This window comes from Prinia subflava, chromosome 4 (assembly GCF_021018805.1).
Source record: "Prinia subflava isolate CZ2003 ecotype Zambia chromosome 4, Cam_Psub_1.2, whole genome shotgun sequence".
Taxonomy (NCBI): Eukaryota; Metazoa; Chordata; class Aves; order Passeriformes; family Cisticolidae; genus Prinia; species Prinia subflava.
The window spans coordinates 40,467,624-40,487,545 of record NC_086250.1 but is presented as its reverse complement, the minus strand read 5'-3'; the positions used below and the strand labels follow the sequence as shown (position 1 = coordinate 40,487,545).

At 40.2% G+C, this 19,922-nt stretch overlaps 2 protein-coding genes and 1 long non-coding RNA gene across 12 annotated transcripts in view; all 3 read left to right on the top strand.

The window, feature by feature from the left end:
* Nucleotides 1-9,619, top strand: part of LEMD3 (LEM domain containing 3) — a 43,269-nt gene extending 33,650 nt beyond the window's left edge. The window contains exons 10-13 of the mRNA XM_063396527.1: nucleotides 4,145-4,226; nucleotides 6,934-7,039; nucleotides 7,130-7,208; nucleotides 7,431-9,619. Of these exons, the coding sequence (XP_063252597.1) occupies nucleotides 4,145-4,226; nucleotides 6,934-7,039; nucleotides 7,130-7,208; nucleotides 7,431-7,594 (431 nt within the window). The 3' untranslated portion in view covers nucleotides 7,595-9,619. The remainder of the gene's footprint in view (nucleotides 1-4,144; nucleotides 4,227-6,933; nucleotides 7,040-7,129; nucleotides 7,209-7,430) is intronic.
* A 180-nt stretch (nucleotides 9,620-9,799) lies between these two features.
* Nucleotides 9,800-19,922, top strand: part of MSRB3 (methionine sulfoxide reductase B3) — an 83,046-nt gene continuing 72,923 nt past the window's right edge. Inside the window, exon 1 of one of the 10 annotated variants that reach the window (XM_063396536.1) lies at nucleotides 9,800-10,733. In XM_063396536.1, coding sequence (XP_063252606.1) covers nucleotides 10,533-10,733 — 201 coding nt within the window. In that variant the 5' untranslated portion in view covers nucleotides 9,800-10,532. Of the gene's footprint in view, nucleotides 10,747-14,113; nucleotides 14,130-19,922 lie in introns of those variants that run through there. The other 9 variants (XM_063396531.1, XM_063396533.1, XM_063396534.1 and 6 more) reach the window with 9 other exon arrangements.
* On the top strand, nucleotides 14,252-17,641 carry LOC134550152 (uncharacterized). The gene is made up of 2 exons (XR_010080260.1): nucleotides 14,252-16,943; nucleotides 17,396-17,641. It is a non-coding gene; the product is annotated as an uncharacterized LOC134550152 (long non-coding RNA).

Sequence of the window (19,922 nt, the reverse complement as noted above, 5' to 3'; positions counted from 1 at the left end):
ACCTGTAGCTTGTGTGAGATCTAATGTCTGCCATCTGTTAGCAGTGTGTTAAAGCATCACTGTGACATTTTGTCCAGCCTTTCAGGATGCAGCCTATGTTTTGACAGTTCAGTTTGTTTTTGTTTTTGTTTTTTTTTCCTGGGTCAGAATAAATTCTGGTGCTATCCCTTTGACATATTACCTACTGGATACAGTAGATGTATTTGTTAAAAAGAAAAGGATAGTAAGCTCATTGTAGGATGGACAAATGCCATGTTTTGAAAAAAATGTACAAGAGAATAGTCAACTGAGAAACAACCTTGATCATGTCAAGTGATTGAATTAAGTCTGTCGAGAGAGCCTCACAATTCTAATGTGTTCAGTTTGCTTTTGAAAGAACAGATACAATTGTCCTATCACCCCTTTGATAACTGGAGAAAACTAGGTGGGCAGGGCTGCAGTGTAGCTAAGCTAACAGTAGAAGCTTAAGTTCCTTGACAGCTCTGGAGATGAGATAAAGAGGTTCTCTGAAGTGCCACAGCTAGGGTGATATTTCATCCTGCAGCATGGAAGATAACCTGTTACCTTTTGTGAGTGACATGCCTCCTCCCCGACTTGTGAGAACATAATCCTTTCTTGGAACAAAAGCAAACAAAAAACCCCCAAGCCACAATTATACTCTTAACTATTGCAAGAAAAGTGGATTTCATGCTGCTTGTAAAATTCCATATCCATCCTATGTTTGTCTTCTATAGCTGAATTAACTATATTAAACCTTGATTCAACCATACTCTTCTCTTTGGTAAGATACTCATTTCAGTATCTTCCATGTATATTAAAGAACCCCATGTTGTGTGAAAGGGCCTCATTTCAATATTTTTAGGTAATTATTTTCTCTTTTTGTTCTTCCCTTTGATAAGAAGGGTTAGTACTTAATAGATTGCAGTAATCTGTGGCTTAACATTGAAAAAACCTGGTTCTGAGAAACATGGTTACCTATATTTGATGCAAGTCTTCAGCCTTACCAGATTCGTGAAATTCACATCTAAAGATCCTTTGGGTTTTTGGGTTGTCTTGTAACCCATGGTGATGATACTTGGGAATTCCTTTAACAATAATTTAATAATTCAAGGGACAGAGAAAGCTGTACTACAATCTCTTCAATGTTCATTTTGAAGTCAGTGCAAGAGACACTTCTTCCATCACAGAGAGTGATGAAGTGGTTGACAAAAGCACATGTTGTCTGCTGCTGCTCTTTGAATCTGGAATGATACAGTGATATTCAGTTTAAGGTAGTAAAGCAAAGTACATTATGAATGAAATAAAAAGTAGCTTCCTTTTCTTGAAAGTGCTTAGTAATCCCCAAGAGGCATTTATGAAAGTCCTGATTATTTTCCCGCTAGTGGCTTACTGCACAAAATTGTGCCTCTGCTTTCCTATTTCATCTTTACCTTTTTATCTTTGTCTTGTAAGCATTACTCCTCAGATCTGTGTAGAAAAAGGTGTAGAAAATCAGTGTGTAGCTTAGGCTATTGTCCTGCAAGGTTGTCCATTTATGCCCTTATCAAGAATATTTTGTATGCTCCACACCAATGTAACTTTTCAAGTAATCAGTACTGTATTCTGAACAGTTTTGTCACTGAAACTTCCTCTTTCAGGGCAGGGGGACAATCAGTTGTTACAGATGTGTAATGAAGTTCAAGAGGCATCAGTTAACTATGCCATTTTCAGTTTTGCTCTGTAGGTAGAGCATTAATTTACCTGTGTCTTCTCTGAGCTCTCTTTTTGGTGACATTTCTATTATATATATTAAGGCTTATTATTGTTCCAGTATTAATTTCACACCTCACTGATTTCCACGGTAATTTTTTTCTCTTATACATGAAAAGCTCCATCTAAGTAGCAAAAATTACTTTTAATTTCCCATTATTTTGAGATTTTTTTTTTTGAGAAAAGACAGAGTTCCTCTTTATTTTCATATGCTGCACTGCCTTGGGAACACTTCTCTACCAGTAGGATATTAAATTAAGTTAGAAGCAGTTTAGTCTTGTGCTGGTGGGAGGCTCTGGCTGAAGTTATCTCAGTAAGTGCCTGAGATCTTCCAGTCAAAAGGACATCAAAGTTATTAGAAACTGGAACAAGCAAAGCTTGGTTTGTATAGGTAACTACACCAAAGGGTGAATTCCCCTTTTAGTTACTTTTGGATAGTTCAGTAGTGTAGCTGCTTCCTTAAATACCAGTATGGATTTTTTTTTTATTGGTTCATAAACAGCTTGCAGAAACGTTGATCCTCTGGGTCTAGGATCTCTGCAAACAAGCTCACCATTCTTTATCCTTGGATTAAAACCATGTGCTGAATAAACCTAGTTATAAACAATCAGCACATAATTTCCTCAACCCCACACCTTTTCAGGTCCAGGTCCATGACTAGGCCACCCCAGCTCACCTTCTCCAGTATGGTGTGGTGCCCCAGTGTAGAATATGCTGGTGACATTTCACCCCACCCTTGATCTGCTGGAGCCAACCCCCATGAGTAAGGTAAGTCCGTGTATTTTTCAATGTTGCTTAGTTCTGTAAAGTTTTTATTGTATACCCTATGTATATTTTTTAATAAGGGGCAAAAAACTTTACAAAACCATGTGCTATTGAAAAAGGACTTGTCCTTCAACTATAGGCAGCTTAGAGATAGATGCAGTGTCACCAGCATATTTAGAAATCTGTTCCCAAGTTGTTACAGGTGTTGGTGACTTGCACTCTGTGTGCATGAGTATTCTTAATAAGAATGTTTTTAGTTATTTGAGAAACTTGCAGTAGGTTTTATATTAGTATTGGAGGCTACCTTTCCTAATTTCTAGTTGGTAATTGTATTTTATTTGTCTTGGGAATTTACATAAGAAGTAGATTTTCTATGCCATATCTCCAGGCAGTAAATTTTCTCTTGGTTAGTGCTTGTCTTTCTTGAGCAGTGTCTTCCACATGACTCAATTTTGTCTGTGTGACACGATTTTTGTTTGGGCGGCATACAGAAGAGCAGCAGTGTTCCTGTATTTTGGATGTACTTTCAAGATTTTAAGAGATTTCTGCAGTAAGAAGCACAGACATCTGCCCAAAACAGAGACTTCTGACCCGTGAAATATAACATCTTGAATATGTCAAATTTTTCTAAAGTAGGGATTGCAAAGGAGAAGCATTAGCAGCAGTTTGAAACATCATTTTTTCTTTTTGAGATTTTTGATCTTATGTTTAAACTCTTGAATCTACTTACCTCAATCTTCAATGTAAAACTTCCTTCAAGCCTTGAAAGCTGTTTCACTAGGCTATCCCATTTCATTTCTGTTGCTGCTTTGTTGGCCCTTCTCAAGGCATGAAGCTGCCTTACCTGAATCTGAAGTGCTCCTTGATTCCTTTTCTCATGGTACAGTCTTCTCTTGTGACTTCCACAAGTAGAACTTGTAAACTTTAGAGAAGTTAAAATTTATTTTAGGATTTCAGACTGTATTTCATGGCACTGTTCAGCTTTGAGTTACTCTGCTATTTTTGATTTTCATTTTTTTCTGTACATCTTTTTTATCCTCTGGTATGTTTCCTTGCAGATTTTTAGAAGCTTCTGATCATGTGTGATCATTTAGGGCTACAAAAGCCCTGTACTTGTAGAGCATTCTTGACATGTTACTGCACTACAGATGCAACGCAACGTCCGTCTTAAAGTTTCCCTATTTATTAGTTAGATGGCAGCAAATTACCCCAAAAGTGGAAGAAATGAAAATTCATCAGGTAGTTAGAACTGTATGGTTAACTTCCAGTTCCAAAAGTTTACTCCAGGTGTTACGTGTGTCTGTCTTTGCATGGAGATGTAGTGCAAATCCTTTCTTTTCAAGTATATGGTATTTTTAAAAATACCCTGAATTCCTTCCATGTGACCTGGACATAAGAGAGTGCCTTAAATGTAGAAGTTTTAAATATTAAAAATTCACCTAAATATGGTATGTTTTCTTCAGTGTGATAGAAGACTGTGTGAAATTTAGATTTGCTTGAATTCTTTCATGCATGAGGGAAACTTTCTTCTGAGTAAAACTAGAAAGGTTTTAATGTATAAAGTTGACATTTCTTAACTCAATGGTATTATGCCTTTCAATCATTAGTATTTTAATTTGTTTCTTTTTAGCATTTCATCTAGATAGAAGAAATTCGCCACCAAACAGCTTGACCCCATGTCTAAAGATTCGCAATATGTTTGATCCAGTTATGTAAGTAAAACCAGCTATCTGTACTTCTGCATTCTTTTGGAAGAGTCCATTTCTTACCTTTGGGAGGGATTTGGAAGTGAAGAAACATGAACATGTTAAAAAAACCCAAACAGACTGTAAAAAATGTTTCTCTTAACATCTGTGAGAAGACATAAAAAGTCTTAACTGTCTGTCTTCTGTACTTCATTGTATTGCTCTGTGTCCTTGGCTCACTTCTTGAAGGATGTTCATATAGTCAAACTATTTGGAGCAATGACTGATCTTTCTCCATTAATTAAATTTGTAAATGTTCAATTGTATCAACTGACAGAAGAGACTCATGTGGCCTGACAACAGACTGTAAGTTTTTCAAGTATTCTTAAATATTCTGGAATATTTAGACTGCTGCAGAGCTTGCATAGTTTGCATTTAAAAGGCTAAATTTAAATCACTTATTACTTTATGGCACTGTGACTGCCTATTTTTGAAGCAAATGGATTTTTGTAGTACGGACAAATCAGTGCTGTGCACTGACTTCTAATGCTCATGTAATTCTCATAATTCTGAAGTATGTACTGTGTATGAAAAAGTAACAAGCCTTGTTTCATGTACCAAGAGTTAAGGAAAAATAATAATTTTTTTGTAGTCTTTTAAATCTTTATGAGCTCCACTATTCTGTTATATCCCCTTTGGCTCTGGACTAGATCATGGTAGGAGTTGGGAACTAACACATAAATTATGCCAGATAATCCTATCTAATCTTTGAAGTCTCTTTGTCCACTGTAAAGAGATACAGGGACTCCAATAACTTTTTTGGAGTAACTTATTCCTTAATGTGATTATACAAGGGAAAAGTACAGATGCTTTGTCTTACAGGGTAAATGTGAGATGCTACTTGGGACTGAAGAACATAAGAAGTTGAGTGGAAAATAAAACCTGTTGATTAGGACAGGAAATAAGGGAGGACATCCAAGTATGGACACAAATGATTGCGAAGTTTACATGTATTTCTTCAGCCTTTTTTCTAGCCACACTTAATTACTTTAGTTCCTCGCCTTATTAACTGAAAAGCTGTTAGTTAATTTAGCTGAAAACAGTGTTACCTCTAGCATATGGAAGTACTCTAAAAACCTTTTCTCGGTGGCTTTAAGGCTTAGTGACTGCTCAATGACACCAGCTTCTGTAGCTTCTATAATAATTTTCAGGTTGCAGTAGGGTGAGCAAGACTGAAATTTTAGGTGTTGTTCTTGAAGCAAATTGATCCTGCTGTAGTAGGATTAAACAAAACATGAGATTTGCAAAGAACTTCAAGTGACATCAACATCCTTATTGTCTTTGCTTCAAAGAAAACTTTGTGAGCTCTGTTGGTTAGTCTGAGTGGTACTGAAATAAGTCCATTCCTGAAGCTTCACTGTAATATTTATTGGTATGTTGTATTGGCTACTTTCCTGTTTTAGAATGCAAGCAGTTCAAAATGTCTGCTGTTAATGGAACTGATTACTGAGATGTTACTTTTGTCACAAGTTCCCTTTTTAGCCTATATCTTTGCTGTAAGCTTCAGTGTTTCTCAGTACTGACCCAGTCCAGGCTGAACAGGTTCATTAAAAACCCCCCACATTTATAGACTAGGAGTTGTTGTGTTTTGACACGTGTCTTTAGTGCCTATGTCCAGTCAGCTGTTTTGAACACTGCAACTTCCAATACACTGACGTTGTGTAGACCTTCTCTTTTGGAAGTTTAGCTAGCTTCATTACTGGGCTGCTGGATTACATTCATGGTGGGATACTTCATCCATTTCCACATTTTGCTCCTGAGTGCATTCTTCTTCTGTGAGCTGTCTTTCAGAGGACTGTTGCTTAAGGAAATAGTTCTTATCATACCCTTGGAGTTATCTTAAAGAAAACACAAACAGAAATCCAAAGCCCTCAGGGCAGTACAAACTGTATTGTTAATCTGCTTGTGTCATTAGAGGAAGGAGGCTTATGTTCTTGTCCCAGACCTGAAAGAGAAGAATACTTTCACTCACCATCTAAAACAGAATGTACCAGTGTCTGTGATTAGATTATCAAGTATTGTTTTGACGTTTGCAGTGGGTGCAAGGTATGTTTTACAAAAGTAGTTTCAGCTGCTTTTTAAGAGACTGTATACTAACAGTAATTACTCAATTCTTGTCAGCATTGCACCAGTAGCTGTTAGAAGCAGCCCCATGAAACAGGTTCTTGACTTGAGAATCATCTGGAAATATACCGGTTAATTTGTTTTTATTAATGTTAGCACAGCAAATAATCATCTTTCTACTGCCAAAAATCAGGGAGCGCTCATATCAAGGGAACAACTTGTCCAACTTGTTCACTTGTACATTGTGAACCCTCACATCACAGCAGCAGATTTTGTTTTGTGTTCTAGACATTCATTATGCAAGGCAGAAACATGGTTTTTTTTAACTATCAGTCTAAGCATCACTTGGATAACCCCATTTTAGGACAATACCCCATCCCCCCCAAATAGAGGTTATTCCTTTTGATTTGTAGGGTTGAATTTTCTGAAGTGGACTATAGGAGCCAATTTACAGTGTATTCAGTAGGAAAAGTACTAAATCTCTCCCAGAGGCATTTACCAGAAAATTATGTCAAGTTACAGAGAAACCAGACTCAGTGGGGAAGTATGAGAATGTTGTGAATGTTTAAAAAAATTATGTAATCCATTAAATCTTTCATTGTTTTCCTAGGGAAATAGGTGATCACTGGCATCTAGCGATTCAAGAAGCAATCTTGGAGAAATGTAGTGATAATGATGGAATCGTTCATATTGCCGTAGACAAAAATTCACGTGAGGTGAGTGTCTTTCCAGTACCATCTTAATACTTTGTTCATCCTGTTCAGATGGACTTGCAAAAAACCCAAACCCCTCTCTCTCTTACTTAGGGCTGTGTGTATGTCAAGTGTCTCTCCCCGGAGTATGCTGGAAAGGCTTTCAAGGCATTACATGGCTCTTGGTTTGATGGTAAGGAATGGGAGTTTATAACAAAACATGGGTAGAAATTACCCATGGGTGCAATTGGAGTTCTTTAAATGGTGAAATGTTTTGTATCTAAAGTATTGAGCAGTAAAAAAAAAGAAAAGGTAAACTAATTTTGATGTAATGACATATTTGTGTTTTATATCCTTAAGCAAAATGCAATACTGAACTAGGAGGTTTCTCTTTTCCTATTTCTTTGCCTCACAGGAAAGCTGGTAACAGTAAAATACCTGCGACTAGATCGGTATCATCATCGTTTTCCCCAGGCTCTCACTTGTAACACTCCACTGAAGCCATCAAACAAACACATGAACTCTATGTCACATCTGCGTCTTCGGACAGGCACAACTAATTCTCAGGGAAGTTCCTGAGAAGACTTTCTACAACTGCTAGGACTGTTACTTGCAACAGGAATGTTCCTGTTTGGCTGCCGTCTTCCTTTTTTAGTGCTTTTTGTATGTAATACTTTATTGAATTAAATAAAAGTTTGAACGTTCCAGAAGTCTTGTTTCCAAAGGGACTTAGCAATGAGGCAGTAATACTGAGCTGACAAAAAAGAAAAAAAGTTGCTTCACAAAGTTTTCTGGGGCTATAGTAAACCGATGCATTTAAGTTTTGCATGAGGAATACCGATTTCATTATACATTTGCAGATGTGGTGACGTATTTTTGCACCAAGAAGTGTTTTTGATAATACAAAAGCATGGAGAAAAGAAGACTTCCTGTATTTCCATAGTTTCCTGTGAAATAATCTTGTGGGTATTTTGTAACAAGCAACCTACAGTTCCTGATGGTAAATAAGTTAAAAAAAAATTCAGTCAATATTAGTTTTTTGTTGCTGTATAAGAATCTTTTTCTGCAGCTAGGGTATGGGAAAAGTGAATTTGGCATTAGTGGTTGCATATCAGTGTGAGGGAAAATGAACTGATTGTGGATGTGTACTAGGTTTTGTATATAAGTGTAAATGCTGGTGGTGGCAAAAAGGGTTGCATTCTTTGAGGATGTCTGCATTGAAGCAGCAAATAAGCTTCCTATTTTATTCCAAACCAATTGTTTTATATGGTTTTGGCTATACCAGGACAAGAGGCCAAATACCTGAAGTGTTGGATACAGGTTAAATATCTTTTATAGGTTTTATATAAAATACCTGACTGATTTTGTGTGAAAGGTCTGATACCAATTGTAATGAATTCAAATTTGTGAGCAATAAAGAAGCAATTGGCAGATACTGGAAAAATATTTTGTGAAAAGCTGTATTTGTTATTACAGGTGTCAGGGCTGTGACAAAATACCATTGGATTAAGTGACATTCCCAGTACATTATAACATGTTTTAATGAACCATTTATCTGTTAAAATTTTAAAAGGTACATACTTCCTTGCAACAATTTTGGCTCATGCAAACTAGTGCAGCTGACAGTAAATCTTGTGATTCCAAGTTTGTAAATTTACTAATGTTTACCTAGAAGAACAAAATTGTTGCTGAGAAGCTTAGGTTGCAAATCTAAGATAATTGGCTTTACTAATCCCCACTCCTACAATAATTTTACCTAGTTATCCAGCTGAACATCCTGTAGGAGGTGAGACTGGAAGCACACCAGTCCCACAGATTTTACTGAAACTCACTTTACTTTGTAGATATGATGGATCTGCAGCATGAACTTGCACAAATAATGCACGTTTTTCTTACGGTTAAGTAAACATGATGCACACTATTCTGCAACAGGAAATCCTATTGTGCCTTACCTTCGTGCTTTTGTGGGCACCATGTTTATTATTGGAGAGTTTGTTAACCGAAAAGTTTTAAATCCTCGGTTTTATGTCTCAGATGCTAATGAATGAGTATATATAATATATAATCAGCCATGCAGAATTCTACTTACCAAGGACAAGTACATATTTTTGATGGGTAAGTGGATTGTGCCAGGTCTGGTAGATTTTTGATGAGTTTTATTATATACATATATGTATATGTATAATATACATGTATATGTATTATATATATGTATATAAACTAATTTTGTTGTATTTGATGTGCATCATAGTGATTTGTTAACCTGACCTTAGTGACCCCATCTTGTGACCTGTTGCAAGAGTGAATGTAAAAATAGCTGTGGCATTTTAAAAGGTCGCCTTGATGCAAATGCATCTATCTTGCTTCTAAGATATATTTCTTGTAAACACTGTACATTTTAATTGTAATATGTACTATTATGCAGCTTATTTTACATTAAACTGTTAAGTTGACCGATATCCCTTCCTGCAAGACAGGGGAATATGTATAATATCTGAACATTTGAGAAAATCAGATGTTTGTTGTAACTTGTCACCCTATCCTGTAAAAACAAACAAAAAACCAAACCAGACTCGAATTAAAGGTTTATTAGGGGTTTTTATATGTGTCTCACCTTTTAGATATTTGGGTGTCTCTGACTCAAATGCTTTTCTCATGGTGTGGGGGGGTGGGGGGTGGATGGGGAGATTGATCTGTTACAGCCACATAACTCATTTTTAGTATTTGTTAGGATGTGAACAGGTGCTGCCATGAGCTGACACACAGCCGGGTTAACTGTCAGCTTGACTTTGTCCTGATTTTGTACACACGGAATGCAGAGACTTTACCTTGATTCCTAAGTCGTGGACATGGCCTGTTGTGTCCCCTCTTAAAGGACAGGGGTCAAGAGCCTTGAACTTGTGCTTTCAACCTCTTGCTTGTATTTTGAGATACAAAGAGTCATCAAAGGGATGTTGATAGATAACAGAACACATTTGCTTTCTTTCCTGTCATTATCTTGCGCTGTTTTAGAATTGTTTCAGTCACAGGTTGAAGGTTTGAGGGGTAGGAGGAACACGGAAGGGTGCATAAGTCCATTATTTACATTCACTTGCCCCGCATACATACACGTGTCCCGTGGGGAGGGGGAGCAGGAGCAGGGGGAAGTTCGATGTCGTTCGGTTCCCTCCTTTTTCGCAGCTACGCACGGTGGGCACTGAGCGCTGCCGCGGTTTCGCGGCCGGTGCTGCAGTCAGGAGCTGGCTCCGTGGGCCGGCGTGGGCGCTGACAGCCCTGGCCCCGCTCCCGGCCGGCGCCGCGCAGGCAGCCGAGGGTCACGGCGGGGCTCTCCCTGGGACCGCAGAGCGTCTCTCTGAAGGGGCGAGGAGCCGCCTCGTCGGCCTGCCCCAAGCGCACCCCTTAACCCTTTAGCACAGGGCGCTTCGGCCATGCGGCGGCGGCGGGACGGGGCTGGGTCCCGGCCGCCTCCCCGCGCTGCCGGGTCGTGCCGGGCGTGCGGCGGGAGTCTCCCGGCTCCATGTTCATATTTGGCCTTGGCCGCCGGTGCCCAGGAATTTCCCGTCATGCTCCCCGGGCGGCGGGCCCGTCACTGCGCTCCCGCGGGGCGGGGGGGCCGCGGCCGCTCCTTCGCTCCCTCGGGCCGCTCCCATGCGCGCTGCGCCGCCGCCGCTGCTCCCCGCGCTCTGCCTGGCGCTGGCGGCCGCCGCAGGAGCCGCAGGTAGGAACCGCAGGTAGGAGCTGCGCCCGGGCCCCCGCCTCCACACCGGCCCCCGCCGCGGGGAGGGCGGGCCGGGGGCTGCGGCGGGGGCCAGGGGAGGAGCGGCCCCGGCTGCGCGGGGGGCCGGGCCGGGCCGGGCCGCACCTGCCGGGGCTGCGGCGGGAGCGGAGGGGAGCGGGCCGGCGCCGAGGGGAGCCCCGCGGGCCCTGCTGGCAGCCGAGAGCGGGGCCGGGGTCGGGGGTGGCTCGGGTCGGTCCCGTGTCACGGAGCGAGCCCCTGGCAGCGCTCTTTGCCCCCGCATCCCGGCCGCATCCCGGCCGCATCCTGGCTGTGCCGCTCCTGTGGCCGCCGCAGCGCCCGGCCCTGGCGCAGCCCCTGGCTCCGGGTGCCCTGCGCTGGAGCCGGAGCTTCTTACTCACACGGGGTGCACAGCGGAATAGCTGGCTCGGGGAAGCAGCGCTTGGCCGAGTGCGTGATGAGTTCAGCTCAGCCGCGATGCCCAGCTCGGCAAATTGTGCAGTGCTGGGTCAAAAAGGAGCTTAAACTTCACAAATGAGCTCAGAATTTGGTTGTGCTTTTCTAAGGAAGCGCCGTGTGTTCACTGGCTAGGTTTGTTTGGTGTTATTCTTCTGACAGATACAATCAATGTAAAGGATAAAGTATAATTTCTTTCTTACTGTCCCCTGCCCAAGTTGTACTTGGTGCCTCATAATATTCCTGGAAACAGAAATGAGACTTAATCAAACTTCCTGTAGTATTTGACAAATTAGCTATAAATGCTGTCTTTCCTGCTTGAGCTGAATTTTTAGTCATCACCCTCTTAGCACAAAAAGTGTCTGAAAGCACAGCGAACTTAAAACAAGCATAGCTGTGTATTAAAAATGCCAAATCTAACAGTAGTTATCTACAGATAAAGCCGGATGTCAACTGTTACCTACTGATAAATGCTGTAAGGTAGCTTCTCTAAGTCTTGTGACCCTGAACAAGAGCATTTAGGAAAGTATAGAACCTTACATCATATATGTCATGCTTTCAGCTCTTTCTCTGTTGTTACTATTAAAATGGTTCTGAAGATGCACTCTCTGGACAGATAGAAGTCAGAATGAGAAATCTGGAACAGCCAGGCACTTTGCCTTACTGATACAGCTTGCTTATGGCAAGTCACCTGTAAATGGAACAGCCATGACATACGGCACAGTGCCAGTCATCTGAATCCAGAATTTAATGCTTAGAATTTGTCCTGCTTATGTTCTTGCCCTTGCTAAATAGACACAAGTGCTTTCTGTCTTATTTGCTGATGATTCCCAACTTTTTGTTACGTTGCTGCGTGCCTTTGCAGTTTGTCATGATTCCCCGTCTGCCAAATTTGGTTGGTAACAGTGCCCTTTGAGTGTGATTCTGGGAGTAGTTTCCATGTGGCTTGTCATCTTAATCAGACGTTTGCTCATAGTTTCTAAAAGAATCGCCTGCCTCGCTTTAGACATGGCTTATTTTAGAACAGTATTTCTCAACTGTCTTTTAAAATTTATGCAGGGAATTTAATATGGTTAGCAGCTTAGCCAGAGTTACTAAATAATCCTAGAATTCTGAGATTTTAAAAGGAATTTTTTAAAAAAATAAAGTTCTTCATTGCTTTGTTAAAACCAGTAAAATTAGTGGAGTTAATATATAGTTCAGTCCAGAATGTGGTTGGTCGGTCCTTTTCTCATCTGATGTACCTTGGATCTTATTAATACACATTTGGAAAGACCTTTTAGGAGGAAAAACAATGCTATTTTTCTTCCAAAAGCACAATCTTTAAAAATAGTGCCTTTGTAGATGGGCTAATGTTTCTATATTTGGTAGCAAAGCCATATAAAGCAGTTGATCCTAGACAAAAATAAAGTCTTTTAACTAAATGACCTTGCTCATTTTTCCAAGTGGTAGCAGTTACACGCTCTCACAGGGGTTAGTTAATTCAGATGTTTATGTCAGTGCATACCGACATAAGAATTTCTTATTTTTTGTTTGTACATAGCATAAGAATTCCTTACAGCTGTTCGGTAAGGGCCAGCTTGCACGTGAGGGAGGTATTTGGTCCTTTGCCCTGTTATTTATGAAGGTATGGGAGGATCTTGTTTACCTACTCATGTTTTGTCAGCTTTGTAAGCTGATACTTGTTTCTCTATCATTGGAGATCCAGCCTATTTATTACATTAGAAATGCTAGAAAACAGAATTTCTCTGTTAGGTGTATTGTTAATGGTTCTTTTGTTACGTGTTTTAAAAGATGGGGTAATAAGAGTCAGTAGGGGAAGAGAAGAGAACACTGTTAAGGATTTAATCTTCTCAGACAGAAGGTTAAGAAGTCTGCCTGTCTGCATCTGACTGGCATTGCTACAAGACAGCAATGCAGTAAAGCCATCCAATTTGGAGATAGCTTTGTTGAGCTGCATAATTCAAGTGAGTGTGTCCTCATTACAGAGCAACTCCTAAGCTACGTGCAGCATTATATTAGTCATAGGCAGGAAATATGACCTTCTTTCCCCCTGTCTGTTGTTTTTCTTTTTCGTTGAAAGCTGCAGTTTGGGCAGCACCAAGGCTATGTATGAACTTAAGCTATGGAGGCTTTAATGACAGGAAAGTGGGATAAACATCGGCCTAATTATAGCTGGGTCCAGTTCTAGTTTAAGGGTTCCTTAGGCAAAAGACACCCACAAAAATGGACCCTCAAATTCCTGATGTGTTTATAACATTGTAATTAGGAATTGCTGTCAAATAAAGTCAGGTGTGGATTTCTTTTTCCCTGAGTAAATCTGAAGTTGGTATGCTTATTTTGGAACAAACTACAAGGCTAGACAGAAAGAGGCTGTTTCTTGCTCTGGAGTTACCATGTCCATACATGGAGTTATTTCAAGGTTACTTTCTCCACACAAGACAGAGGTCTTTTAAACAGAACAACAAAAAAACTGAGAACTTTTGGTGGTTTTTTGTGTGTCTCATAGAGAAAGAAGTGGCTACAGGTTAACTTCCCCTTCCCTCACTCACTGTGCTTTGGTAGGATTTATTGTTATCTTTTGAGAGGCTTCATTTCCCTCAGAAGGATCTTTGGTTCTCTGTGAGCTATTAATATGTACTAGCTTAAAAAAAAATCAAAAACAACACAAAACTAAAGATTTAAGTCCTCTGTGGCAATTTGTGAATGTATAACCAACTAGCAGTGTTTTTAAATTAATTTTCAACTAACCACTTAAGAAAAGGAAGGAAACATATATTGCATTATTAACTTCTGCCAGAAGCTGAAGAATGTCATTGTGTATTTTAACAGGGATTTTTGTGTCTTTAGTCTCTGAAGATGCTGATCTGTATTTTTTGCCTGCAAATAGGGTAGAAGAATTCTTTGGGAGCCCCATTTATGGTAAGGTAATTGGAAATTATAATTTATCTGCTTAGCTCCAGCCTTCTGGTTCTCATTTAGCAACCTCAATTCAGCATTATCTGAAAACCACTCAATCTAGCAACTGGAACTGGGAATAAAGAGGCTTTTTGCAATAAGGACTTTAAGATCTGAGGAACTGAACAATACTAGCCCAAAACAGGCAAGAACAATACTTACACTTATGAAGTGCTAACACAGTTTTGCTGTCCTCACAGACTTAAATTACAGTTTAACATTGTTTTGTAAAATAATTAATAGCGTAAGTACTGCTTTATTTCCATAAACTTTTGGATTTAAACATGATTCAGCTTTTGAGTGTTCCACAGACAAAGTCTAAGGACAGGACTTCTGCAGAGGTCTGCAGTTTGCCTTTTTTCAGTAGCATCTAAACATCAGGATTGATGATTTCTTTGAACTGTGGGCAGCAGCTTAGCAAAATGTACATAGCGTGCTAACACATTGTTTTGTTGGGAAGTGTACGTCATCCAAGAAATTTTAAGAGTAATGTCATGCATGGCATTTGGAAGTATTTCCCCACGGGTCTCTTTAACTCTGTGTTCTTCCAAAAGGAGGCAACGCCTTTGCGTTTCACCTGATGGAAAACAAATCCCTACTACTAGAGAATAACAATAGCACTGATGGAGTGTAGCTGCCAAATGCCACCACTTTCACTCTCACCACACAATGAAAATGGAAAAACAATTCAACACATGGAACCATAGCAGCTTCCTGGGGAAATGATCTGTGCCAGTGGCTGCAGAAAGGAAACAGCCCACAAAGTGTTCCTTCTGGCTGAGGATTGCCCTGTTCTTGTTCCTCTCCGTTCCCCAGTGCGTGGTTCTCAGGAAAACCTGCAGGTGAGGCTGTTCCAGCTGCCTGCACAGAGAGTGTAAGTGATTTTAACAACCCCAAGGACCTTCAAGGTGGGTTGGTGGGTGGGAGCCACATGGATGTCTCTTTCATTTCATGCAACACAAAGAGTCTGGCCTTGGCTTTCTTGCAGCTGGTTCAAGAGCAAGCATTGGCTTGATATAAAGTTGCTCAGTTGGCTAAGAAAAATGGTTGAATATACAAGTAGGCTTTGCCACCTGGGTCAGATTGTCACCATCCTGCTGCTGGGAGGAAGCTTGATATTAAACATAAAACCAATGCAGATGTATCCTAATGTGTCCTGATGATGAACTGTCAGGGCTTACACTCAGTTCAAGTCGAATTTGTACTAATGAGTGATTCAGTAGTGCACCAATCCAGTCTGCACAGTGCTGAGACCAAGGCTTGCAGGTCAGATTGGTTGGGCTTCCACCCCTGCACACCAATATCACTGTCAGTAGCTGTAGCACAAGTGTGAGGTAGATGGAAATAAGACAGGAGCAGATGCTTTGGCTGCCAGCTCAGGGACAGGTGGAAAAGTAGAGGTGAATCAGTCAACTGTGGGAAGTTACAGCCCTGAGATGCAAATTCAGAAACTCCACAAATAAAATGATTTGGGTTTTCTATAGCGTTATCATCTCTGCCTTTGAATGGCTGCAGAAAAGGAAAATCAGCCTTGTTGGTCAAAGCCTTAACATTAAACTGCTATGTCATTTTAGACTGTTCCTTCATTTTAATATTTTTTCCAGAATTAAAATCACTGCTTCATCAGATCTTGTGTGTATATGGTGGAAAAATACACAGCATACCTCTTAACATCTCTTTTCATGAGAGAAACCAAATTGTTTGTGTAGGTGCTTGTTCTTTGTACTCTTGCTTTAAAGACAAGCTCATGAAAGGGACGAGACCTTGTAGCAAATTAGTGGTTCACTGGGGAAAGGACCCACCATATGCTCCTGGTATCTAAACTGCTACCTGGCAGGCCTCATCCAAAAACACAAGGCAGCTTTGCTACTTACGTGTTGAGAGAGGTTCCGGTTTGTAGCAATTTATTCTAGCAGTTGTTGAACCATGCTGGAAAGGATTTCAATAGATATTATGCAAGACTGTAGGCTCTTCCTGTGAAGTCTTAAAATGTGAAATACGGTAGCTGTCTGGGGAAAAACAAGCCCTTTTTGTTGCTCAGTTACACACAAATTACAGACCAGTACATTTTGCTCTAATGACAGTCAAGTAATAACTGTGGCAGTAATAAAGACAGTGTAATAGCTGAGTGATGTAATGCTATTGAACATGAGAGGGAGATTTTCAGAGCATTATCCCATTTCCACAATCACTCTTGTAGACTAAACAAGCCAAGTGCTTAAAAACTTCTGCTGGGATTTGCCTTTCTGAACCACTCTTTTTGGTTTTACTTCTCCCCTGGGCTTTCCTCAGCTGTGTCTGTCCTACACCCCAAACCAGAAGCATATTCCAACTGATACATCATTGCTACTGAGTAGACCAGACTTCCTCCCCAGTCTCTCCTGTTATGTGTTATGTTCCTCTTTTTAATAAACTCCAGATTGTTAGATTGTTATCTGCTTTTTTTTTTTTTTTCTTTAAATAGTTTCACACGGTTAGCTCAATAATTGTCACTGTAACTTTGACATCCTTTTCTGCCCTACTGCTGCTGGTCTGGCATTCTTTTGATTGTTTTGTGCATTTGAAGATTTCTTTTCAAGTCCAAATGTGATTTTTTTTGTACTTGGCTGTACTGAATTTTATCTTGGTGGTTTTTGACCACTTCTCCAATCTATTAAGACCACCTTGAGTTCTGCTCAGCTCTTCAGGGTGTTTCATTCTCCTTGCAGGTTAGTGTCTTTGCAGTTTCAGTAGGAGTACTTGCTGGATTTTGGCCCTGGTCAGGAGGAGAAGCACTGAGTGAGTGTGTTTATTCAAGCAGCTCTGCACCTGTGATATAGGACCTTGATCCAAAAGAAAAGTGCTTTTCCAGTTTGCTTTGTCTAAAATTATTTTATATCTGAGGTCTGTTTGATTTGCTGCTTTCCTTCTGCCTGTAGAGTACAAGGAAAGAAGGAAAGTATGTTAGTTATGGGGTTAGATTTTGGCAAGCCCATCGTGGTGGCTTACTGCTTTCTAATTTCATTGCCTGTTTATGGATTGTTTAGTATTTTGTTTCAAAAGCGTGTTTCAAAAGTGTGTTGAAGATAGATTTCTGGCCATGTAATTCACCAGTCAGTCTTTTCTTCCTTTTAAAAATGGATATTACCCTCTTTCTCTTGAGATTTTGTAAAGGCAGAAACCTTTCAAAAATCCTCCAAGGTACATGCTCTTTTTTGAACAATTTCCCTCCTTGTTTCCCAAATATTTAGGATAAATTTCCTAATCTGTCAGGAGAGGAAGAGCAACCTCAGGAAAAGGTTTCAGGCACACAGGACAGCTCCATCATCCTGGAATATAGTGATCAACATTAGTATGCCTACTTTCTGATAATCTCATATTTATGCAGGTAAAGTACCTGAGGTGCAGTTCCTAAGAATGAAAAGGAAAGCCTGATAGACTTTGATAAAGATTTCTCTGGAAAACAAAAGGAAAAAAAAAAAAACAAAACAAACAAACAAACAAACAAACAAACAAAACAACACACACAAAAAAAAAAAAAACCAAAAAAAAAAAAAACCCACAAAAAACCCCAAAAAAACCCAAAAACAAAACAAAACAAAACCCCAAAAAAAAGTAGTTTTGGCAGCTCCAGTGACAATTTTTGTGCAGAGCAAGGTCTGCACAACAGATTTCAAGTTTGAAAGTAGCCACTGCAACTACTTCAGGCAGTTGCCTCTGCTGTTTCTTAAACAGTCCTATTTCCAACCTGAAATCTGATGTGTTTGTTTTATTTTCTTTGTATTGGGTTGCAAAGTGTGAAATTTGCAGATGGTGTTATCTGATTATAGGTTTATTAATTTTCTAATTTGTTTCACCTAGCAACTACATGGAATTTTCAAACGTATAAATAATTGCAAGAGAATTTGAATCTTTCTGTACATACATACCAAGGCTATAAAAGTAACACACTCAGCAAATGCATCAGAATTCTAATCAGTAATTATTATTTCAAAAGTAGTTCAGGTAGACAAAGAGCAGGTGTGTCCTTCATTGTTTTATTCTGATTGGGGGTGCTGAAGTGCACTACAGGAGAAGGGCCCTGTGCTGGGGTCGGAGGATGCTCTGGGGGCATGGCTGAGTTGCTGAGGAATTTCTAATGTTTCAGAGTGGTGTGAAATATCAGGACCAAGATGGGAAAGAGGGGCCCTGATGGTTTAAATGCAGGATTTTCTCTTTTTGGAGCACAAGTCCAAGTAGGACAGAAACAAACTGCATTTTGGGGCAATGCTTAATGAAGTTCCTGACAGCAGGCTGAGGCGGGGGGGCTGCCTGCGGGTGCCTGCTGCTGCCTCTGCTGAAGGAAGTGGAACAGATGTCACTTTTAGGGACAGATTATGCAAGAAAACGTCAACATTTATCTTAGAATATTGATCCAGAGGAAAGCTAAATTACAAAGCCTTGAAAGCAGCCGAAGGTTGAGGGAAGAGGAGATCGAAGTTGGTGGCTGTATGGTTGCCCTGTGAGTGGTGCCACCCCAGCTGCAGCAGCTCTGCCTTGGGGAGCTCCATGCACACCTGTGCGGCTGCTGCCAGGCTGGCACTGCTGTAAGCCTGCTTTAACAGAGCAGGAGAAAATATTTATGGGATTTTTTTTTCCAAAGGTAAGTGCTTTTCACCCTGCAGAGGAGGTTTTGCATGCTTATTGCAAGTCCAGCTGGAAGGGTATAGGATATTTCTGCCTTTTGAATGCATTTAGGGCTAGGAAATGTGGATTGACAAAAACATAAAGTTTAAAAATATTTTCAATCAATTGAAAGAGGTAGAAGAGAGACCTTTAGGTTTTGGACACTTCAAAGATAATTGAAGAGAAGGGAAATAATTTAAGCAAGTTTTGCTAAAATTAATTCTTCCGTTCAAGATTTGAAAAATATCTTTAGGATGCCTAACGGTGCAGATCCTTGTGCTGCATAGACAATGTAAATGCATTTAGCTAATTAAAAAATTAAAAAGCTCTGTTTGTGGATTTTTAAACTGCACTGGAAAGAAAATCACAATTCAGCTCACAAATTCCACATTTTTCATTAAAAAAGTTTGTCTTTGGAAGGTATTCAGAGGCTGGAGCACCTCTTCTATGAAGATAGGCTGAGAGAGCTGGGTTTGTTCAGTCTGGAGAAGAGGAGGCTCTGGAGAGTCCTCAAATCCCATTCCAGTACCTAAATGGAGATACAAGAGATCTGGAGAGGAACTTTTCACAAGGACCTGGAGCGACAGGACAAGGGGGAATGGCTTTTAACTGACAGTAGGTTTAGATTAGACATCAGAGAGAAATTCTTGACTGTGAGGGTGGTGAGGCACTGGAACAGGATGCCCAGAGAAGCTGTGGATGCCCCATCCCTGGCAGTGTTTGAGGCCAGGTTGGATGGGGCTCTGAGCAGCCTGGTCTAGTGGAAGGTGCCCCTGCCCATGGCAGAGGAGTTGGAACTTTACAGTCCCTTCCAACCCAACCCATTCTGTGATTCTATGGCTCTATGACATTTTCTCTTGTAAGGAGAGTCTTGAATAAATGTTTTTCTCTCTGTAATTAGCTAAATACAGTTAGATTTAGTAGTGGTTTAAAATCAAGTAGTCTTTATATTTGAATCAAATTTCTTGCTGTTAGGACAGAAATAGTTTCTCTTGGTCTCTCACTTTTCAGTCATTGACATTCAGTATTCACTCAAAGCTTAAGTTAGACTCTTACCTTACTTGCTGTGGTATCTTCTCACTGCTATTCATGAATATAAAAGTACAACCTTGA